The sequence below is a fragment of the Rhopalosiphum maidis genome, chromosome 4, assembly GCF_003676215.2.
Source record: "Rhopalosiphum maidis isolate BTI-1 chromosome 4, ASM367621v3, whole genome shotgun sequence".
Taxonomy (NCBI): Eukaryota; Metazoa; Arthropoda; class Insecta; order Hemiptera; family Aphididae; genus Rhopalosiphum; species Rhopalosiphum maidis.
In genome coordinates this window covers 35,942,010-35,964,295 of record NC_040880.1, presented here as the reverse complement: position 1 = coordinate 35,964,295, position 22,286 = coordinate 35,942,010, and the positions used below count along the sequence as shown (strand labels likewise).

General features: G+C 26.9%; 1 protein-coding gene across 2 annotated transcripts; it reads left to right on the top strand.

Moving 5' to 3' along the window:
• Positions 1-7,879: 7,879 nt before the first annotated feature.
• LOC113551535 lies at positions 7,880-16,491 on the top strand. Of its 2 annotated transcripts, none has more exons than XM_026953838.1 (20): positions 7,880-8,077; positions 9,721-9,896; positions 9,964-10,113; positions 10,186-10,321; positions 10,383-10,581; positions 10,651-10,840; positions 10,905-11,037; positions 11,138-11,416; positions 11,517-11,728; positions 11,793-11,931; positions 12,050-12,318; positions 12,401-12,574; positions 12,639-13,025; positions 13,688-13,942; positions 14,029-14,201; positions 14,294-14,447; positions 14,509-14,770; positions 14,833-14,979; positions 15,349-15,502; positions 15,590-16,491. In XM_026953838.1, the coding sequence occupies exons 1-20, from the start codon at positions 8,049-8,051 to the stop codon at positions 15,917-15,919; spliced, it is 3,948 nt and encodes a 1,315-aa protein (XP_026809639.1). In that variant the 5' UTR covers positions 7,880-8,048; the 3' UTR covers positions 15,920-16,491. The 2 variants fall into 2 exon arrangements, with proteins under 2 accessions (XP_026809639.1, XP_026809631.1); XM_026953830.1 differs by having other exon boundaries at positions 11,120-11,416.
• Positions 16,492-22,286: the final 5,795 nt, after the last annotated feature.

Here is a 22,286-nt window from a genome sequence, read left to right as displayed (position 1 = left end):
AGGTTCTTTAGTGTATTATTTTGAAATAATTTTACAAAAAAAAAATATATATATATTAAGTTATTTAATGTAAACATAATATATCATATAAGTACATTGGAAATACATTTATAAATTAATATAAAAAAAATATAATAAATAATGATAATTTAAAATATTATCTATAATTATTTACAATAATAGGTTATAGTACCTACTTATATAAATTCAATATAATTATTTAAATGTATAGGATTTCTATCTATAAGACGCTGAATATAGCAACATAATTAAATTATGTATACATCGTTGTTATTACTTTATAAATTATAATCATGTTTCAACATATTAATGAAGATATGAAGTCATGAATTTGATTTAATTTCAATTAATTTATTCAATCCTTATTATATCTTATTTTAATTTAAAGATCTATAAATAATGATAAATTTGTTTATTTTATAATCGCCACTATGCAAGCAATTTTTGTTATTCAAACATCCATTACTATAAAGTTAATAATACATTAAAAATAGGTAATATAGGTAATAGGTATAAATTGTATATAATATATCGTGTTTATTTTTTATTTTGTCGAGGTAATAAATAATAATATAATATGATATCAAGGTGTTATTTTCTGGCAAATTGTATTTTAATAAGAAAATTTTAAAATTATGATTTAAATTGTTTTAAATTTGAAAAAGGATAAAATCAAGGCCATCGTCATGTTTATTAATGGTAGCCAATAGGTATGTTTTAATTAATATAACATGTTTATAATTATACGGTTCACGACATTCATTTAGAGTAATACATACTACAGAAAATTAGATGTATTAAAGTTTCTTAATGAAATAAAAAATAACTGTAATATCGATGATATTATGTTGTATATTGTTATATTATAAATTACCCCTGTTATTTATGAAATTTGTGTATTAGTATCCATATGAGACTTTTTTCATTTACAAACTTACATATTTTCCATTTTTTAGATACTATTTGATTAATTAATATATTATACATACATATTATATATTATATAGTTATTTAATAGTAATATATAAATATAACATTACAATGTCTATGGATTATATAGATCAAAATTTAACTGTCTGATAAAATAATCACAATGCTCACGAAGAAGAGAAAATCGCATTGCGGAACGATAAAGCGCCGAGTATACATTTCACGGTGAATAAACAGAGGATTTCCCTATTTGGATTATACGACGTATTATTATTATGCGCATTTTATACAATTAAACTCGTAAAATGTTACGTGAAACGGCTTTGATCATCTTACAACGAAATAGTTTACGATAATTATGAATCTAAAAAACTATATAATCAGATATCATCTATGTAGAGTTAAATATTGTATTGATCTCGTATCGGGAAAAATTGTATACACTTCAACATACTTCATAGTTTCATTTTTGGTTTGTACGAGTATACTTACAGCGTAGTTACAGAGTATTATATTTTATAGTGTTTTTTGGAATAGTCAAATAGTATTTTGAAAAATAATTTATATGAGCTAATATAAAAAATTCTGTAAAAAATATGTGTTTTATCGATGAGATACGCGTATAAGGTTTTTATGTACATATTTCCTATTTACATAATAGAAATTTATAAATTTATTATGTTTTGAAATTGAAAACTATATTACTGTATTTTTATTTTATTCTATATTCATAAAATTTTATGGATTTAATGATTTATTGTATACATCATATACATTATAATTTTTATTTTTATTTAATTAATTAATTGTTTCAATATACTTAATAATGTTTTTACAAAAATTAATATTAAAAAAAATAATTATTGACTCTTAATAATTTAACTTACATTATTATTATTTTATACCTCATAATAGTATAAAATTATTTACAAATCAACATAATTTAAATAGTATTTCTAGTTTCTAGTAGAAAACTTATCTACTAAAATTAGTGCTCATTTACATTTTTATTTCTTATTTACAGAGATGTGTTTCTATTTTATAAAGATATATGATTAAAATAATAATAAACATTTCATATTTACTTATGTCACACCTATATATATATAAATTATATTATATACAGCTATATAATATATAATGTTATATTTACCGTCAATTATTATAAATTATAAGTACCAGTATACTACATTTATGTAATGACTAACAACTAGGTAGGTACATATAACATATAATTATTTTTTTTAAATAATGACGATTTTAGATTTAAAAAGAAGAAGCTATTGATTATGTAATATATTTTGTTTATTTTTCATGCATATCTGTAATCAGTGTAATCTATTGTATACCATTCTCTAAATAGTGTATATGAGTAACTACGTTGTTTTTTTAGTTAAAATAAATATTTTTTTAAAAAAAAATTCAGTTCCTAGTAGCAGTTCTTCTTATAGTAGTTTATATTTTAGAAATTGTTAAAAAAAAAACTCTGGATAATTAATCAGACATGTGCCATTCAGTGGACTAATTAGCTAACTTCGAATAATGTAATACCCGCGCATTGAAGAATTTTAAAAGAATTTAGCATCTTACAATTAATTTGTCAAGTCCTTGCCCTCTGAACAGTTATTTTTTATTTGATGTTAAGTGCATCTGATCAGGGCTCGTTTATGCTCGCCCACAGGCCCCACAGGCCCCACAGTAGAAGTTTTGTAGCGGCTGCACTATGGTCATATCGTAAAAATCGTGAACAGACTATTCACTTGAAGGACATTTCGAGTAAATGTCAATACAAAACACGTCAAAAAAATGTCGCGTAAAAAAGTAACGCGTATACCTACCCAAGTAGGCTATGTTTTATGCATATTTTTAGAACGCGATGTCAAAATAGTTCACATAAGAAAACTTGTCTGACTCAGGGACAAAATTGTCGCACTAATAACTATTACAATAACGTAATAAAGACATATAATATATTATATCTATCGTATATCAGTAGATTTTAATTCATCATATATCGTACTTAATTATTTCATTAACATTTAGCGTTCACGATTAAATCTCAATTAAATCCCAAGATAGTTTTCATTAACTGTCAATAAACTATTAAAGTTATAGTATATAAGTATAGTAGTACGAATACAAATAACTAAATTTTAATTAAAATTTATTTATTTAAAATGTCAAAATATACAAAATTAAAATGCGGCCATATTTTCATATCATCATAGAATTTGTATACATCACTCTAAAACACACTAATTGTTATTTGTTATCTTGTTGCGGATACATATTAACATGGCTTACGATATTTTTTTATTAGGTTTAGCCGTGAGCAATTTACGGAAATTTGTTTTTTTACTTATGGTTGATAAAAGTTTGTTGAGATATTTAAACTCTATAATTAAATTATAACGCAATAACAAATATACTATTTAATGATGTTTTGGTATTATTTTAATTTTACAAGCAATGTTTTCATAACACTTACGTTACACACACGTTATTATAGAATATTCATTTCGGATTAAACTTGAATAAATCGTTTTACGCACACCATGTATTATATTATATTAGTAGGTATGGTTTTTTAATGTAAATATTTGATAATTTATTTAAATTAATAATATCGTACTACTTCAGTGATGATTTTGAAAGAAAGCGGTATGGACGATAACTTTCAATTTTCATCTCTCATCGAGACTTGATTAATTTATTCCCATTAATCTGTAAATAAAACTAAAGCGTAATCATTTTTGGCAATTATTAATAGTAAATATCATAAAACTTTTAAAATATAATTGCAAGATTGTGTCATGATACAATTATTACCTCCCCCCAACTTGAAGTTTAGTCAAAACCGCTATTATATCTTTGTGTAGGTGCTATGCAGTATAGATGTTTTTTGTTTTTGAGTATGTTAGAATCTTAACAAATCTACATAAAAATAACGATTTATTATACAAACATTAAAAATACAAATTAAAAAAAACTTTGTTCGAACTTGGTTCATAAATAACAGTTATATTATTGTCTATTGTTGATCGCGAGCTCTAACGTTGTATGTTGTTATAGAAACATGTGCAGTGCGCTTGGACTACACACGAATATTATACGATGACCGTGACTTACTAAACACGTGTGTACCTATACGTTCAAGATCATTTTACGGGTATGCATATGCGAACCTATCCCTACGTACTTATACGTATACGTCCAGACGTCCGTCAAGAGTGGTCACGAAAATCGAAATTGTTATTAATTCATTATAGACAGAAGTACTCGTGTTGTGCAACAATATAATATTATTTATATATATATATATACCTATTGAATTGGTTTAATATTGTTGTTAAATTTATCGACATATATATTTGTACGGGATGACAATCGCCGCCGCACGCCTTCCCCGTCTATTAGACGTTGGAACAATAGAATTGCCCACAACCAACACTTTTATTTATTTATTTAAACGCTCCTTGAACCGATGACGGTCCATTCGGTCTTTAACCTTTGCGTAGAGTACACCTATACCTCTGTACGACACACTGCAGCCGAATGAGTTGGATATTTTTAAAATCGAAATCGAAACATTGTTTACACGCAGTGTTCGTAGTTTTGTACTATTATGTTTCATTGTACAATATAATATGTTTCTGAATGTGTGTATATTTTGGAAAGGTTTAGCCTTTATATCGAATCTACTCGTGACCTACTGACACTATAATATATAGTGCGCCCGCTATAATTATGTACGGTAATGCGTTTTTTTCTCTACAGCTAGGACTTGTTTTCGATAGATTTATTATCATCGTTATACATTAACGTAACCACGTAGGTATAATATAAGTTCCCTGATCGGATATTATAACAGCTCATTTACGATTAACCCCGCACACTGATATGCATAATTTATTATTTAATAAATTATTATACATCAAACGTGTGCACGTAACCTGCTGCGGACAACCGCAAAATATATGTATATTATACAAAATTATTTATATTGACCCTATACCTAAGTGACGGTGTTAATTAATTGAACGCTCGCCGGTAATTGTTTGAATGCTAATAATGATAAAAAAACTTGACGAGAGCGTGTTGGACACGCGAGATAAAAGCGTTTTTTTTTCTGTTCGTACGGGGTGAGAACGTGGTGGGTAAGTCTAAGGACATGTCCTTCCCGCGGGGTGATCCAGCGATTAACTGCAGTGTTATGGCCGTTGCGGGTTTTCCTACTCACAGTTGTCGTGACCCAAGTGAGCACTAAAACATTATAATTTATAATAATAACGTCATTACACATCCCCCTATAGAAAAGTGTTTATATTATGTACTTTATTAAATTACCTATATTATGAGAACGAACTTCAAAGCATGAAAATGTATAATGTAAATTATACGGTTACTCCCGCATACAAACAAATTTATTTAAAAAAATAAAACCTCGTCAAACAATATGATATTCATTGTTTAAATAGAATTATCAGAGTTTTATAAAATGTAGTATTTTAATATGTTCAATACAATTTGACAGACATTAAAAAAAAAAAGTTTTCACTTTTATAGTTTTAAATATTATACTTAATAATTCAGAAAGAGGTTTGATTTAATTACATTATATATTTATACAACTGATGATAAAATTCTTATTTAATCAATTGTGTTTAGGATTTAGTAGATTTTTTATAGTATTAATAAACCTTTTGTTTATTTATACAAATAATATACTTTTCATAAGTTTTAATATCTGATATTATGATAATTTTTATACGATATCATTATTAGAGTGAAGACCATCATATCCATTGACAGAATCTAAAAATCTGTGGGAATTTCATATGTATATATCACAGTTATTATTAAATTTAATATGTTGTAAGTGAAAATAATTCACACCAGGTACATAAAACAGATAAATTTCACTATTTTATATTCTTTAGGAAGTAAAAAATTTTAATTTAACACCGCTTTTAATTAACTAAACAGGACTGATAAACCTATAACTTTGTTTTAACTTGACATTTATAATTTTTATAAATATATATACGAGTGATTTCTCTGCGAATCTGTTGTGATCGTGTAATTTCTGAACGACTTCACCGTTTTAGATAAAATTGTATTGTTTATAATTTATTTCCAACGATTTCAACAATCGCTTTATTAATTAGTAGAAATACTTTTAAATAAAAATATTTATGAAAACAATTACATTGTTTACTTTTATGATTTGCAACTTGTTATTTTAATTCTGAACATATTTTTTTATAATAATCTTATAAGCATTACGTTGAGTCTTTCACTAGTTTTTTGTATTTATGTCAAAAATTTATCTAGAATATAAAAAAAAAGAAAAATTATAAAACTATTTATTGTGATTTCAGTGTTGGTACTTTTTATTACATATTTCATCTAAATCAAAACGAATAACGATAGAGATAGATTAGTTTTAACCCTGGAAAATTCAGGTAATGCAGCTAATTTTATACATAATATTTTATCGTTTTGTGTTTAAAATTTGGTGTAATTGCTGAGACATCGCTATTTTCGACAGTTGTGTTGATTAGTTAAACGAACCTATACATATTTTTAATAATATTTTGTTTTTTATTTATGGTACCTAGTGTGGTAATTCTTCCTGACATTTGTTTAACCATTAGTGTTGCAATTTATTAAAATGATTGTATAGCAGTCAATGTTGTTATCTTTATAAGTTAGGTATGATAATTACGTATAATAACTGTTTTTATGGTCATTTTTGTAAAAAGACAGCATTACAGAGTGCTGTAGTTGAATATGTACCTACCATACATTTATACATACGTAACTATATGAGATGAATATAAGTAAATACCTATAACATATTTTACTATTTACTAAGTTTTCGAGTGTAAAAATTATAATCCTTTTTTAATTATCATAATTGTGATATTATGTTTATTATGAACAATAACATGTTTTTGGCAAGACCTATGTTTACGTAGATATGTTTATTGTGAAATAAATATATTTTTAATAAGTTTTGAAAATCTCAGAGCTTGTAACATAAGATAAATACATATTTTAGTGTAATTAATATATTTATTTATTTTCGAATATAAATATTTATTTTTGATAACTATATAACCACATACGTATATATAGGTGCGTAGATATTTATTAATATTGTTGATTTACTTAAAAGTTAATACCTAAAAAAAAACATATAATAAGACCAAAAATAAATTAGTTTGAATAATTAAATAATATTTAAACAAAAAAATAACTTTTTCAAAGTTATTTGTATTCTATAAAAAGTAGTAAAATTTCTTTTGGCTCGGGGTGCCAAAATAAGAATAGGAATAATAGATTTAGAACTAAAAAAGATGATAATTTTTTATTAAAATATTTTTTTTCCACAATAATAATTGATTGTTTTAATTAAACATTGCTAAATTAAGTATTATATTATTTTAATACGAAGAATATGTTTTTATAATTTCGTATGATTCGACAGAAAAAACGGCAATTACAAAATTACTCATTTTGAATAATATTATACTATATTTTACAACGCTGGTTACTGGACATAATATTACTGATTATTGCATATTTCTGTTCGTATATGCCTCTATTTCTTATTTTTATTTTATTTTTTTAAATTATAAATTTTTTTTTATTATTGTGGCTGACGTACCTCTGTTAAAGCGTTGTTTGTATAGAATATCAATACGTATATTGAATATTAATTATTAATATTAAATATATTATGCAGTTCATTCCACGTTACTTTTTTCGTCGTTTTGTTATCCAATAACAAAACGATAGGGAAAGTAGTATTATACTTCGCGTTAAACAGTGAAAAGTAGGAGGACATGTTGGTGGACAAGGGCGTTCTTCGTCTGCGAATCGGTACGTATAGTGAAGAGTGATAGTATTAGTTTGTGATTTGTGAGCGCTCATAACGGTGGTTAATTTGAATGAATATAATGATGTGCACGCTACGTATTGTTTGACTTACTAAATCAAATCGTTGTGTTTTTACTTTGTATCATATAAAATTAATACAATTAATAAAAGTTCAAAATTAATCAAAACTGACAAGAATAAAATACACAAGCATGGATGTTCCGAAAACGCTACGGTTGAGGTAAGACCATCATATGTCTTAGAAACAAAATAATATATCCATTATTTATTAAATTGTACAACGAAAAATCAAAAAATTAAAAACATTGAGCAGTGTCTTGTTAAAAACGATTTTAATTTTTATGTAGAAACGATAATAATTAACACATGTATACAATATATCAACATATCTAGACAAGAAATATTCTATTCTGTAATATAAATATTATACGACTCTAGTTTATTAGGGTGATATTATTTTAATAATTTTCATGTCTAGAAATGATTTAGTCATTTTAATAATATAAATTAAATATTATAATATTATTAATATATTATTATTATTAATTATTCATATTATAAATAACGTTTCATTTAAATTATTATAATACTACATAATTTTATCTCAGTATCATCATATTGTAGGTATTTATAGCAAATGCAATTTTCAAATGGTTATAAAAAAATGATTTTTTTGTTTTCCATAAAAAAAAAACCTTACGAGTACATAATATATCTATTGATTGGGAATTTTTTATTTATAGGTACACAAAAAAGTTTGTAAAGCTCACTACCCAATATCTATATATCATATTAAACATTTAGAAATTAGCAATTTAATTATTTTTTTTTTTTATTTACTTAATATTTTCAATTATTTCACATCATTATTGTTAACATATTTTTTAAAACACGTTAGGTACATCATAACTCATTTGAGTATAATAACGTGATAAATAAACATGATATTTTTTTTAAAATGTGTCAGTAGCTTTAGGAAATATGAATAATCAAAACTTTCTACAGTGCGTGATACGTATTACGTTAAATGTTATGTAAATATTTGGGTGAGGTACTTATGCACATTTTTCTAGGTGAAGTTGATAATGTGGGATGAATAACATTTTTGAATATTAAAATCACTAAATTGTCACTAATTACGTGACATCTCTAAAATCGTGAATACATTTTTTTTATTGTGTACATTTTGATGTTTATAAAAATTTGAAATATATTTGACGCGTCACGCGTAGTCTATATCTTATCGATCAACTTCCTCATTCTTAGAAAGAGTATGAGTATATACTATTTATAATACAATTTTCTCGACATTTTAAGTTTAATGTAAGACTATTTATATCTAATAATACACACCTATAAAAAAATACAAATTAGTATAAAAAATTATACATCTGTACAAATGTAAGTAATTAAAAGCTTGAAATCTTTGAATAACATATAAATTTACTATACCTATGTGTTTACACCTATAATCAACTATTACTGCTGTAACCTGCAGTATGCTACATCACACGACAGCTGTCATATATAGATATGTTATGTATAGGTATGTCTCAGCGTGATACTATTATAATGACACTGAAATTAATCATTTAATTGAAATTCTTACAGTAGCATAATAGTTATAAAAAGTACTCAATACATATATATATATATATATGCATGTATACGCTATTCATTTATCTCTAAATATTACATTTTGCTTTAAAAATCAGTTAACAGTAAAAAATATTTAATACAATTTTTGCAGTGAAAGTGATACTAGAATCTATAGTAGTTCAACTTCTTATTCGTTTTTACATATATACAATCAACGCAATCGTAATGTTGATTTCTAAAAAAATAATATATTAATTTAATTAGGTTGTTCCTGATGCTGGGAGCATATCTTATATTTATTACAACTGCAAGTTGTTCTGTTAATGAAAAATGCACAGTGAGCAAGTACAGGAACGCCGATGGACGGTGCAATAACGTCCATCGACCGAATTGGGGCAAACGGAACTCTCCGTTTCTTCAATTTCCATCGGAAATTCAAAGTAATGTCATTGTATAATTGTTTAAAACAAAATAATTATTCAATTATTATTGTTTATGGTTTTTAAGATGAATCGTATTCGACTAAATGGCCTGAGGCTTCGGATGTATCAGAAATATTAAGTAGGTCTTCACTAGCTGGCAATAAACATTTGACTGTTATGTCGGGGATGTGGGCCGATTTTATCAGATTGGATTTAGCCGTAGAAAATATAACTGGTAAACAAATTTAATATAATATCCAATAGTCGTAATATAAAACGTATAATATTTGTATTTTCTAATGTTTAGACAATGCAGTTTTTTTAAACGCTGCAACTAGTTTCTTAGATGCATCTCCGATATATGATAGTGATTCTTGTGAAACATCCACTATGAAAGTCACTAAATCCCAATCTGGTCATCTAAAAATGACTCCATGCACTAGGTTTGTTTATAAAAATTATAAACAAAAATATATATTTATATTTTAATCAGTTTTATTTTAGCTCTTTGTCCGAAAACTCCGATTATTCAATCACAATTCATAATTTATTAATATTGGAACATAATCGTTTAGTTGAAAAATTGAGGGATGTTAATCCAGAATGGTCAAACAATACAATTTTCGAAGAAGCTAAACGAATAACAATCGCTCAATTGCAACACATCACGTATAATGAATTTATTCCCAATGTCATTGGACACGTGAGTAATTTTTTTAATCGATTTACTATTAATTCAAATTTAAGTGTTGTGAGAACTTAATTTTGGCAGGCAATAATGAATGAATGGAATCTAAATCCACTAAAACACGGATATTATTCAGGTTATTCAAGTTCAAATCAACCTGGTATTATGCAAAGCGTATACGCAACGGTTTTACCTATATTGCCTTCAATTATATTCGATAAATACAATCAAAACAATTTAGGTGATACTGAAAATTATAGTTTGTCAAAAAAAAGTAAATTATAATTTAAATATTTATGACGATGAACACAATAATTATTTGGACTTATATTTCATAGATATTGAGATGTTGTTGAATTTGGGTAGACAAATGAAAATTCCTGGTTATAAAATATGGAAAAATGTATGTTCAAGTGGATCATTCCAATCCGATGATAAAGGTGTAGATAAAATTAATAAAACATTATACAGGTATATTAGAAATCAATACTTATTTTTAATATTTATTAACATTATTTTATATAGTGATCTGGTTATTGCATTTTATTTATAGTATAAATATTTTTAATAGAACTTACAGTGATATTGACTTGTTATCTGGAGGTTTACTAGAAACACCATTGAAAGGAGCTGTTTTTGGTCAAACATTTTCTTGTTTACTTTCAAATCAGTTTTCTTTAATCAAGAATAGTGATCGATTTTGGTATGAAAACGATTTTCCCCCTTCTACGTATAGCAAAGGTCAATTGCAAGAAATTAGACAAAGTACATTGGCTGGATTAGTTTGTGAAAATTTCGAAGACGTAACGATGATACAACCGAAAGCATTTATTGATCGAGATGATTATTTGTAATTATTTTTAATTTAATGTATAGATACATACATATACATTTTACTGTGTAGTTCTTATAGCATAAACACATGTTTAACTTTTATTATTTATTTTCAGAAATCACCCAATAAATTGTGACCAACATTCTAAACTAGATATTTATCAATGGAAAGATAATTCAGTAATCGGTAACGACCAAATGACAGTTAATAAAACGGAACAAGATTCTGAACAGATTAACAATCAAATTTTAGTAAGAGAAGCGTGGAGAAAGGCCGAGGATGACGTTAGCAGAAGAAAGCAAACTGAATTTCTGTTATGGTCAAAAAGTATGTTAATAGTTATATATTATAAATTTATATTAATGCAATATTATTTATATTTTATTTTTAGAAGGAGGAGTGGATCCTAAGTCTCCTCTCGGAACTGCTGCTGCATTTAGTAAAGCAAGTAAATCATCATTAATATTGGCCAATAACTCATTATTATTTGAATATGCTTCAAAAGAAATATTGAAATCATTAGAAAAGCGGTTAGTTAATAGTTATATATAAAATGTATAATAGAATAATAATATTATAATTATTTACTTAATTATTATTATTTTAAATATAAAATACTCATATATATTGTGTATACATGTGTTTTAGACGTCGTCGCCGTCAAGTCTTGGACAGCAGTGATCCATTATTTAGCTTAAATTCTTTAGGACATAACTTCTTCGATGGCTTAAAATTTACTGAACTTTATACTCCCCCTATACATTTTAGCGATGGCGAATGTCCTATTGAAACACATCCTTGTGACGTTAATAACCCATATAGATCATTTAGTGGTTATTGTAATAATTTAAATAACCCAAATTTTGGTAAAGCATTGACGACTTTTCAACGTTTAATGCCAGCTGCTTATGAAAATGGTAAACCTTAACAAATTCATTTTACAATAGAAATAATAATAATAATAATAATACATTATTGATAAACAATATATTTCTTTAGGAATAAATCATCCAAGAGTGACATCTGTGACTGGTGTACCATTACCATCTGCTCGATTAGTGAGTGCTATGTCTCATCCAGATATCAGTCATTTACATGGCCGTTACACGCTAATGCTTATGCAATTCGCTCAGATCTTAGATCATGACATAACATTTACACCAGTTCACAAAGGTAGACGTTACTTATAATGTTATATTATTATGACCATTCTATAAATACTATTATAATTTTCTAGGATACTTCTCATCTATACCTGACTGCCGGTCGTGTGATAGTCCTATAACAGTTCACCCTGAATGCATGCCGATACAAATACCAGAGGGTGATCCGTTTTATCCTCATATAAACCCGACTACTGGAGTTAGAATGTGTTTACCATTTATGAGATCATTACCAGGCCAACAACGTATTGGTCCTAGAGATCAAACCAATCAAAATTCTGCGTACTTAGATCTGTCCAGTGTTTATGGTTCAGATTCATGTATGGCTAAAGACCTAAGGGCGTTTCACATTGGAAAACTAAATGTTACTAGACATCATATACCATTGAGAAAAGATTTAATGCCTCAATCTTCTATACATCCTGAATGTAAATCTTCATCTGGCTACTGTTTTATAGGAGGTTTGTAAAGTGTTAACATTAAATGAATAAATTATGAGTTGAGCGTGGATTTATATGCATTAAAAACCAACCAAATATGCGCTAAAATAACCCTAAATATGCATAACAATATGCACTAAAACGTTAAAATATGTGCGAAAAATAAAAAAATATGCATAAAAAAGATTAGCAAAAAAAATTTATTTTTTAAACATTTAATTAATACAATTAAAAATTTTTTTTACAATTTAAAAAAATTATCGAACCCAACTATAAATGCTTATCTACTTTTCTTAATTTTTTTTATTTTTTTTGTAGGTAGATTTAATCTATAAGAAAAAATAGGAATCAATTTATATAAAAAATGTATCCTAAAATAAATTAACTTACCTAAATGTGAATTGCATTGAATGACAATAAAAAATGTCTAAAAAAACAAAAAATGTCGAAATATGCACTAAAATATGAGATATGCTATTAAAATTGTAAAATAAGCCCTAAAAATAGAAAAATGTCAAAATATGCAAAAATATGCGCTAAAAAAGTTTCATTTTTTAAATTGTTATGTCGTGAAACAAATTTTGTGCTTACTTAGCATATCATACGATCAACCAGAATAAATATTTTTATAAATTCGCGCTCTAAATTTATGAGTTATTATTTATTATATTTGTATACTTTAGGTGACGGTCGTGTGAGTGAACAAGCTGGACTGACTTCGCTCCACACAATTTTTATGAGGGAACACAATCGTATTGCCGAAGTTTTAAACAGACTTAATCCACATTGGAATGACGAAATAATATATCAAAATACAAGAAAAATATTTACAGCATCTTACCAACAAATCGTATACAACGAATTCTTGCCAAGGATTTTAGGTTGGGATGCTGTGGATAAATATGACTTGAGACTTTCTTCAGCCGGATATTACAAAAGTAGATTTTGTTATTATAATATTTATTATAAATATTTTCATAATCATTAGAATGATGCTATTAATAACTATTTTTATAAATGTAAGGTTATTCTCCCGACTGTCATCCGGGACCTTTTACTGAATTTGCTGTAGCCGCTTTTCGAATTGGTCATAGTTTATTAAGACCTCATATTCCTAGAATGTCGCCATCATATCATCCTCTAGAACCAGCATTATTATTGAGAGATGTATTTTTCAATCCTGATGTAATTTATAGGGTAAGTTTTAATTTAAAATTGTGTACATAAACTATTAAGATTATCAATATTAATTTTATCTTTTATTATTATATTTACTATTATTATTTCAGGACCAAATGGTTGATGAAATAGTAAGAGGTCAAGTTAGCACACCTATGGAAAATTTAGATCAATTTATTTCTGGTGAAATTACTAATCATTTGTTTGAAAACGTGAAAGTTCCACATTCTGGACAAGATTTACCCGCTTTAAATATTCAAAGAGGTATATAATATTAACAATGTAAAAATATTTTAAACATAAATCTTATTACTGAAATGATCAGGACGTGACCACGGTGTACCATCATACAACTCGTTTAGAGCAAGATGTGGTCTTCGGCGGGCAAATACCTGGGAAGACTTAACAAGAGAATTTTCTCCGGAAGTTATTGTCAGGTTCAAAACAATATATGCTAGCCCAGATGATATTGACTTATTCCCTGGTGGTTTAAGCGAATATCCAGTGAAAGGTGGCCTCGTGGGGCCGACTTTTGCATGCATTATAGGCTTACAATTCAGACATTTAAAACAATGTGATCGTTTTTGGTAATATTTTCTATCGAATTGAATCTATTTTTGTTAATCGATTTAAAAAAATGTTTTTACAGGTTTGAAACTGATAACCCATTGTTAAGATTTTCTGAAGCTCAACTTGCAGAAATTCGAAAAGCAACACTAGCTAAAATATTATGTGAGAATATGGATGTACCTAGTGATTTGCAAAAGGCAGCATTTGATCAACCAAATGATTACCTGTAAGAAAAAATAATAATTTTATTTAGTTTAAATATATTATGCATGTTTCCTTTTTAAATTTGTAAGGTATGATTTTATAAAATTAAAATAAATACTTAAGGTGATATACTAATATCAAATTATTTTATGTATTTGTTTTTCATCGTTTTGTTTTACCATATATTTTTAACTAGTGATCCTCCGTATTTATAATAAATATATTTTTTATTTTTCTCTACATTTTGAACTAATTAAAAATGATCTTAATTACCAGTTGCCTACAGTTGATATTATATATATAATTTTGTCAATAAGCATTCAAAAAATATTTTTTAATTAATTTTTTAAAAATAAATCGTTTTTAAACAAATTTTAAATTTTAATTTTAGAAATCCACGTCTACCTTGTCCAGTATTACCAACAATCGACTTAACACTATGGAAAGATAATCAACAAGGTTGCAATATTAATGGTCATATTGTTGCAGTTGGTGAATCACATTTGCCTTCACCTTGTACTAGTTGTATTTGTACATCTGAAGGGGTAAGTATTTTATATTCATTAATTTTTAATACATTTTAAACATTCATAATGTAATTATATATATATATTTTTTTATTCTATTATTAGTCTAACTGTGCTTCATTAAGAGTTACTGACTGTGGTCGTTTGATGAATGAAGTCGGGATCGAGAAAATGATGCGAGATGATGTTTGTGCTGCACAGTGTTCTGGATTTGTCGAACAAAGTTTATTGAGCTCAGATCCTCTAATATTATCATCTAGACCAGATGTGCCCTCATTTTTAATCCCTCCGGAGAGAGGTTCAAGGTTTTTAGAAGATATAGATTTATTACCACCTCCTCATACAATAAGAACTCGGCCATTTAGAAGGTTAAAGGGTAGAAGAAGGCCATTTAGGAAAAACTTTCAATTTCCCGAGGAATCAATAATTATTTAATTTGAAATTATTATTAGTTTTAGTAAACCATTAAGTATTTACGTTTTATTAATTGCATAATATTACCAACAGCTGATGACATCATTTTTTATACTTTATAAATTCTACTATTTATATAGTTACAATACCTAGTTCATAATTTTAATTCAATCAATTCCAATAATTATTGTGGTATAAAACAAATAAATAATGAAGGGTATTATCATCAGAGCAAACATACTAAATAATTAACAATTCATTAAAAATAATGCCATTCTTTAGTAGGGATAATAATATAATAAATATTTATAAATAGGTAAGTTTTTTAAAATGTGTATGTAAATTATTAGTAATTTTATTTAAAATAATTGCTCCATAAATATTATTATAAATACAACTTGAAAACCATTGAAAGATTAGTCAAGACTGTTAGTACAACATCTAGTTTCGATTTTTTTGTAAAACCAGATGCATTAAGATATAAATCAAATAAGTACTTACGTTTTCTAATGGACTAAAAAGTAAAACATGTTTTTCTTTTATAGTTTCAAATAATAGTTTTCACAAAAAACATATTGTATCATAAATATTAATACGCTTTTTAGTTTTTAAATTCTTAAAAATTAAATTATTTAAAATTTATAATTTATAATTCATATTTACATTAATTATTAATGTGAATGTAAAAATGTATGTTGTATAAAGTATGTAGGTATTAAATATGTAAGTACTTAAATTTAAATATGTATTCCGCCAACTTTAGGTACTTATAAAAATGTGTGTATTAAATTTATTATAAAAAATTATATAATACTATTTTTATCTAAAGTTGGCAGTAAATAATATTAAAATATACTTTAAATTAAATTGGTAATTATTACTAAGTATAATATATTGTGCCTATATTCTGTCTGTTATGGCTTATTATGACTTTTCTAGTTTTTATTTTTATTTTATTAATTGAAACATATAATGGCACTTATTTAAAATTATTTCAATTTACAAACAGCAATTAAATTAAAATGATATATTTTTTCAAATTAAATTCTTATACAATACTTTGCTTGAACATGAATAAACTTCTTTATAGTTTTAAAAACTAGGACGATTGTTGCCTGAAAAAATATAGCAGCATAAATAATCTTTGAGCCATACAGTCATTTACCGTTAATAAGATTATTGAGTGTTATACTTTAAGATTTTTTTTTTCTAACATATAAAATATAAATTCAAATGTAGTTATTAGCATGGCCATATCAAGAGAATAAAGAAAAAAAAAAGATAAGTATTAAAACAGTGCTAAGAAGATGTAAAGAAACATAATTCCGAAATAATTTGATGATTTAACTTTTCCTTAAATATTTTTTATTTATACATAATACAAATTTGTTTTTCTCTTTATAAGTACCATTATAATAAAAATAAACTATAAATTAAGTATTTTTGTACTAACAAATATTAATATATAAGTATTATTATAGCTTATAGATGTTTATACTGATAGATCAAAGTGCTAATATTAAATGTAACTAGTAATTTAATTAAGATTATGTATATAGTATGAATGTATGATATTTATTTTTTTTTATCTTTTTGTTCAAAATGTTGTCATATTATACAATAATAAAAGTTTATTATTGAATGTATTCCAACAATTTTTACCTTGATAAAATAGTTGCATGTCCCTTATTAGTGTTTTAAACTTTTAACAAATGTTTTCCATACTTAAAGCAGTTGAAGTATACTTGTTACCTACATAACAATTTTAAAAATTGGAAAAATATTTAAAAATCATTAAATGTGTCTATGTGTAATATTCTACACGGAGTGAGTTATTTAGGGGTACTAAGGGCGCCCATCTGTCTAAGCCTAGGGGACAACAATCATAAAATAAAAAATACTTTTTTCCTAGCACATAAATATATTTATATACATATATAATGCATTTGTATAATAATACATATAATATATACAATATATATATATGTAGCTGATTGATCGACATAGTATTACGACGTACGACCGTATCGATTAACAAAGTACCCGTATGGAGTATGTACATCATGTAGAACTATTATTAGAAATATTTATTTATTATTCATAAATCATACCTAAAAAAATAACAATAATTTTTCTAGGGGATTATCATGTCACACTTTTCACCCCCTAATGGGCGCCCTGAGGGGTACTCATGATAATGGAGGAGAGTAATTTTGACTATATTTATATTTGTCAAAAATTGTGATTTATTAAGATATGTGATTAAAGCGGGCAAAAAATAGTAACACTGATGTGATAAATCTGAGCAAATATTTCTAAGAGTATATAGTTGTTTGATAGAAGCTGTTATTCCTGAACCTGCAGTCATCATATCTTTTATTTTACTAAACTATTTACTGAATCTTCGATTTTCTAACAGTTTTTAGTTTGTAATCAAAATCAATAATAAAAATGAAAATAACTGTTCGATGTAATTTAGTTAACCATATTGAGACTATATTTGGAATTTATTGTTATGACCTATTAGTTTTGAATAATCTTAAAAAAATTTAAAATAAAATTTGTACAACTAAGTACTTGAAAGTAATTTGAAATTTGAGTATACGAGTATGCGTATAGCGTATACTAAAGAACAAGAGTAGTCAATAGCCATTATCAGGTACATAATACTATAATAGTACATACTTACTAACTCCTGTAGAAGTGTATTATGTTGTATCCTTATACTTTTTCTAAGGCACTTACAACATATAGTTTAAATTAATAATATTATTTATGTAAAAAACTATTTAGTAAGTATTTAATATAATACATAAAATGATTATTAAACGTTTTAATTTTTATATAATCATGATCATCTTATCTGGAGTATTATGATTTTTATTTTGTTTATATAATATTACAAAAAATTCAAACAATTTAATATTAATTTTATTATTTACATTTTTAATAGCAATTAAAATTTACTTAGAAATGAATAATAACAATTTTAACATCAAAATCGTTTTTATTGTAATTCATTTTATTTATTATAAATTATTATACATTTATATCAGAATATAGTTAGTTTATATTTAGTTCATGATACATAATATTAATCGCACACGAATAACAATGACTACATAGCTAGGTATTCAATTTCACAGAATGTCAGTATGAAACGCAAATCCCGTACACAATTACAAGTACCTAACTACTTGTAAATCTTATACTTAGGACTTGGGTAGTAATATTTAATACTTGTTGTATTACTCATCTATTAAAATCATAAGTATATTGCCTTAGTTATTTGGGAAATTATTAGGATTTCATATTAATCTTGGTAAGATTTATTGTGGACATTTTTAGTTATTGAAATATAACGAAATATACCTGTATTATCTATGCCATTATTAGTTTTTATAAGCAAATAAAATCACGAAATTTTCTAGAGATAAATTATAGTAGATACAAGGTATTAATTTGTATTAATGTATTATAAAAAATATTCACAATTATCGTATTATATAAAATGTTAGATAGATGAGAATAATTTACAATATTAGGCAGAACTAACTTAAGTTGGATTTGAGGTTTTAAGATTCTTTATTTCGTGATGACTCCTTATAAACTGAATTTTATCCTCCTGTTATCACCACTATTATATCCTTCATTAAATAATCTAGCTTTCTTATATATAACCACTTTTATAAAATTATAAATTTTAAAATTCAATATCGTGTATTTATAGTTAATTTTTGTGCCATAATCCATAGTGTTTTGATTGATAATGGTAAAAAAAAATTGTTGTTCTTGTTATTTGTTATACATATTACATAGAACTCATTTAAGACTGACGAGTAATCGAGTAGGTAATGACACATTCATAATATTTAAATAACTTTTGTAAATTAAATAGAATTATGACTACACATGTTATATTGTCTATACAATCGGTTATCGACATAATATTACCGATCGTAAGAAAAAACGTACTATTCATCTATAATCCAAAAAAGAAAATGTATTTATTTAAATTAATTATCTACATACTATACGCCATTATGACTAATCATAAATCATAATTAAACGTTAATAAGTACCAAGTATAATAACATATTTTTATAATGTCTTATACTGTGTGCTCAATCTCATAAAGCGTAGTGGAAAATTCATTTGCATGTCGGTAGTCTGGTAGATTTGTGTGGGGGTGGTAGACCAGGTGCTAATCCCCAATTACTATTTGTGTATATTAAAGTCCATAATACGTCACGCGCACAGTTATACACTCGCACTGTCATTTGGCACAGACCACACTATCATTTACCAATGCCGGATGTTGGAGTGAGGGGGCAAGTGTGTATCCTTTCCCCAAGCGCTGTTAGTATAAGGGCTCTTTTAAGTTTATGAAAATTAAAAAAAATCTTGAACATGAAATATGTATAAATTATAATATATTACAAAACTTCCATAAAAAAGAATAATATTTCGCATTAGTTATTTAAATATATACAACAACATTATAACATATAGTGCTTATCTTTAAATTATTTTTGTCCGGTGTTGAAGTCTTTTAAATAATTGCTAATTCTTTATCAATTTATTTGTTTCGGAGAAAACCCAACCCGATAAACGACGATAATTGCATATTATTTTAATGTTAAATGGAAGTACGATGTACGAATATATGATAAATGATAATACCTGTACTTGGTAGTATGGTTTATTTAGTTCCATCGACTATCGGGTAGTCGATTTTATTTAAATTTAACGATTTTATTATGTAACATTCATTTTACAAAAAAAGAATGATTTCAATTAAAAAGCTTACTAAATTTAGTTTTTAAACTAATTAAAAAAAAAAATAGAATTTGAAAATTAAAGGAGTTCAAGCAAATCAATGCATGATTAATTGAATTTAATAAACTTGCAAGATTTATCCCATGCTCAACTCACTCCTTACATTTAATTTGTGATACTAAATTAAAATAAAGAGATTTTTAATTCGTTTATGTTTTTATATTTATTAATGATGTTTAAGCATAATATTGATATGTTCTATACTATAATATAAAATATATATGGAGACAATGGTTTCGATGAAAATATACTTTTGATTTGTTTTTAAACATTTTGTTTTATTTTAACACTCGGCACACTGCATACCCCCTAGGGCGTTGCATTTTTATTGGCCCCCGGCGTCAAATGTCCTAGATCCTGCACTGCCATTTACTTATGATGTTAAATACTACATATTAATATATACAATATATTAATATGAAGTGCAGTGCAATGGGGAATTGCAGTAACCTGTAATGTGTAGTGTGTACCTATACGTTTCCCCGATCAATCGACACGAATGGGATATAAAATAGGTTAGGACCAGATATTGGCGTATATTATTGTAATTTGTAATACAAGTCACTGGACCGCAGAATAAATAGAAATAAAATTACTACACACGGAGGGCATCGACGGATAGGTATCTATGTGCACATTATTGAAATAATGTCGAAATCTTCGAAATAGCGGCAACGATAAAATAAATAATAAATTACAATAATTATAATCGCTGACGCGAGAAAAGCGATCGACCATCGGCGGCTTCACGCAATAAACTTCACCTATGATAATAACGTGTAATATTATTGTACACACACTTATTATGTATGACACGGCGACGTAATCGTGTTGTGCATGCACTACGTACGCTGCGCGGGCACCGGCAAAACGACAGGGGGTAGCAGAATTACTGCAAACGAACGACACGGCAACGATTCGAAGTGGGCCGCAGAGAGCGCACATCGGAATATTATTTTAACGTGCTCGCACTCTGCCCCGGTACACTTCGGATACCGACGGCGTCCCGAAATTTTCGCCGCAAAACCAGTTTGGAAACGGTGCCGGGTATTGTTCGGGAGGGTAAATAATGGGTACCCATATAGTATTATTATTATAATGCCGAGTGCCGCCGCCGACCGGCGTATATACAATATAATATAATATTTTATTTTTTGTGTTCGTTTTCAAACCGCTAACGGTCGTCGCATAGTCGGGATGCCGACGGACGTTTCGCCGTTGTCCCACAGGTGGCGGTGCGGGCCGCGCCGGCATCCCCGCCACTCGGCGTTGTTGCCGTCCGAGTCGGCGGCGGGGGGTGCGTTCAAAAATCTCGTCCGCGTGCACCGCGCGCGACGCTCGATCGGCGACCGCCGCCACCGCCACCCGTCGCCCAACCGACGCGGTCGTCCCCTTCCCGTTCCCGGCGCTGTAACAAACTATATACTGTATACGGCGTACGCACAAGCGGCGGCACATCACACATTGGCCGCGTACGCACGCACATGATCCCGAAACACACGCACACGGTCGTCGCGTAAGGGGAAAGAAGAAAAAATAAAAGAGAGGA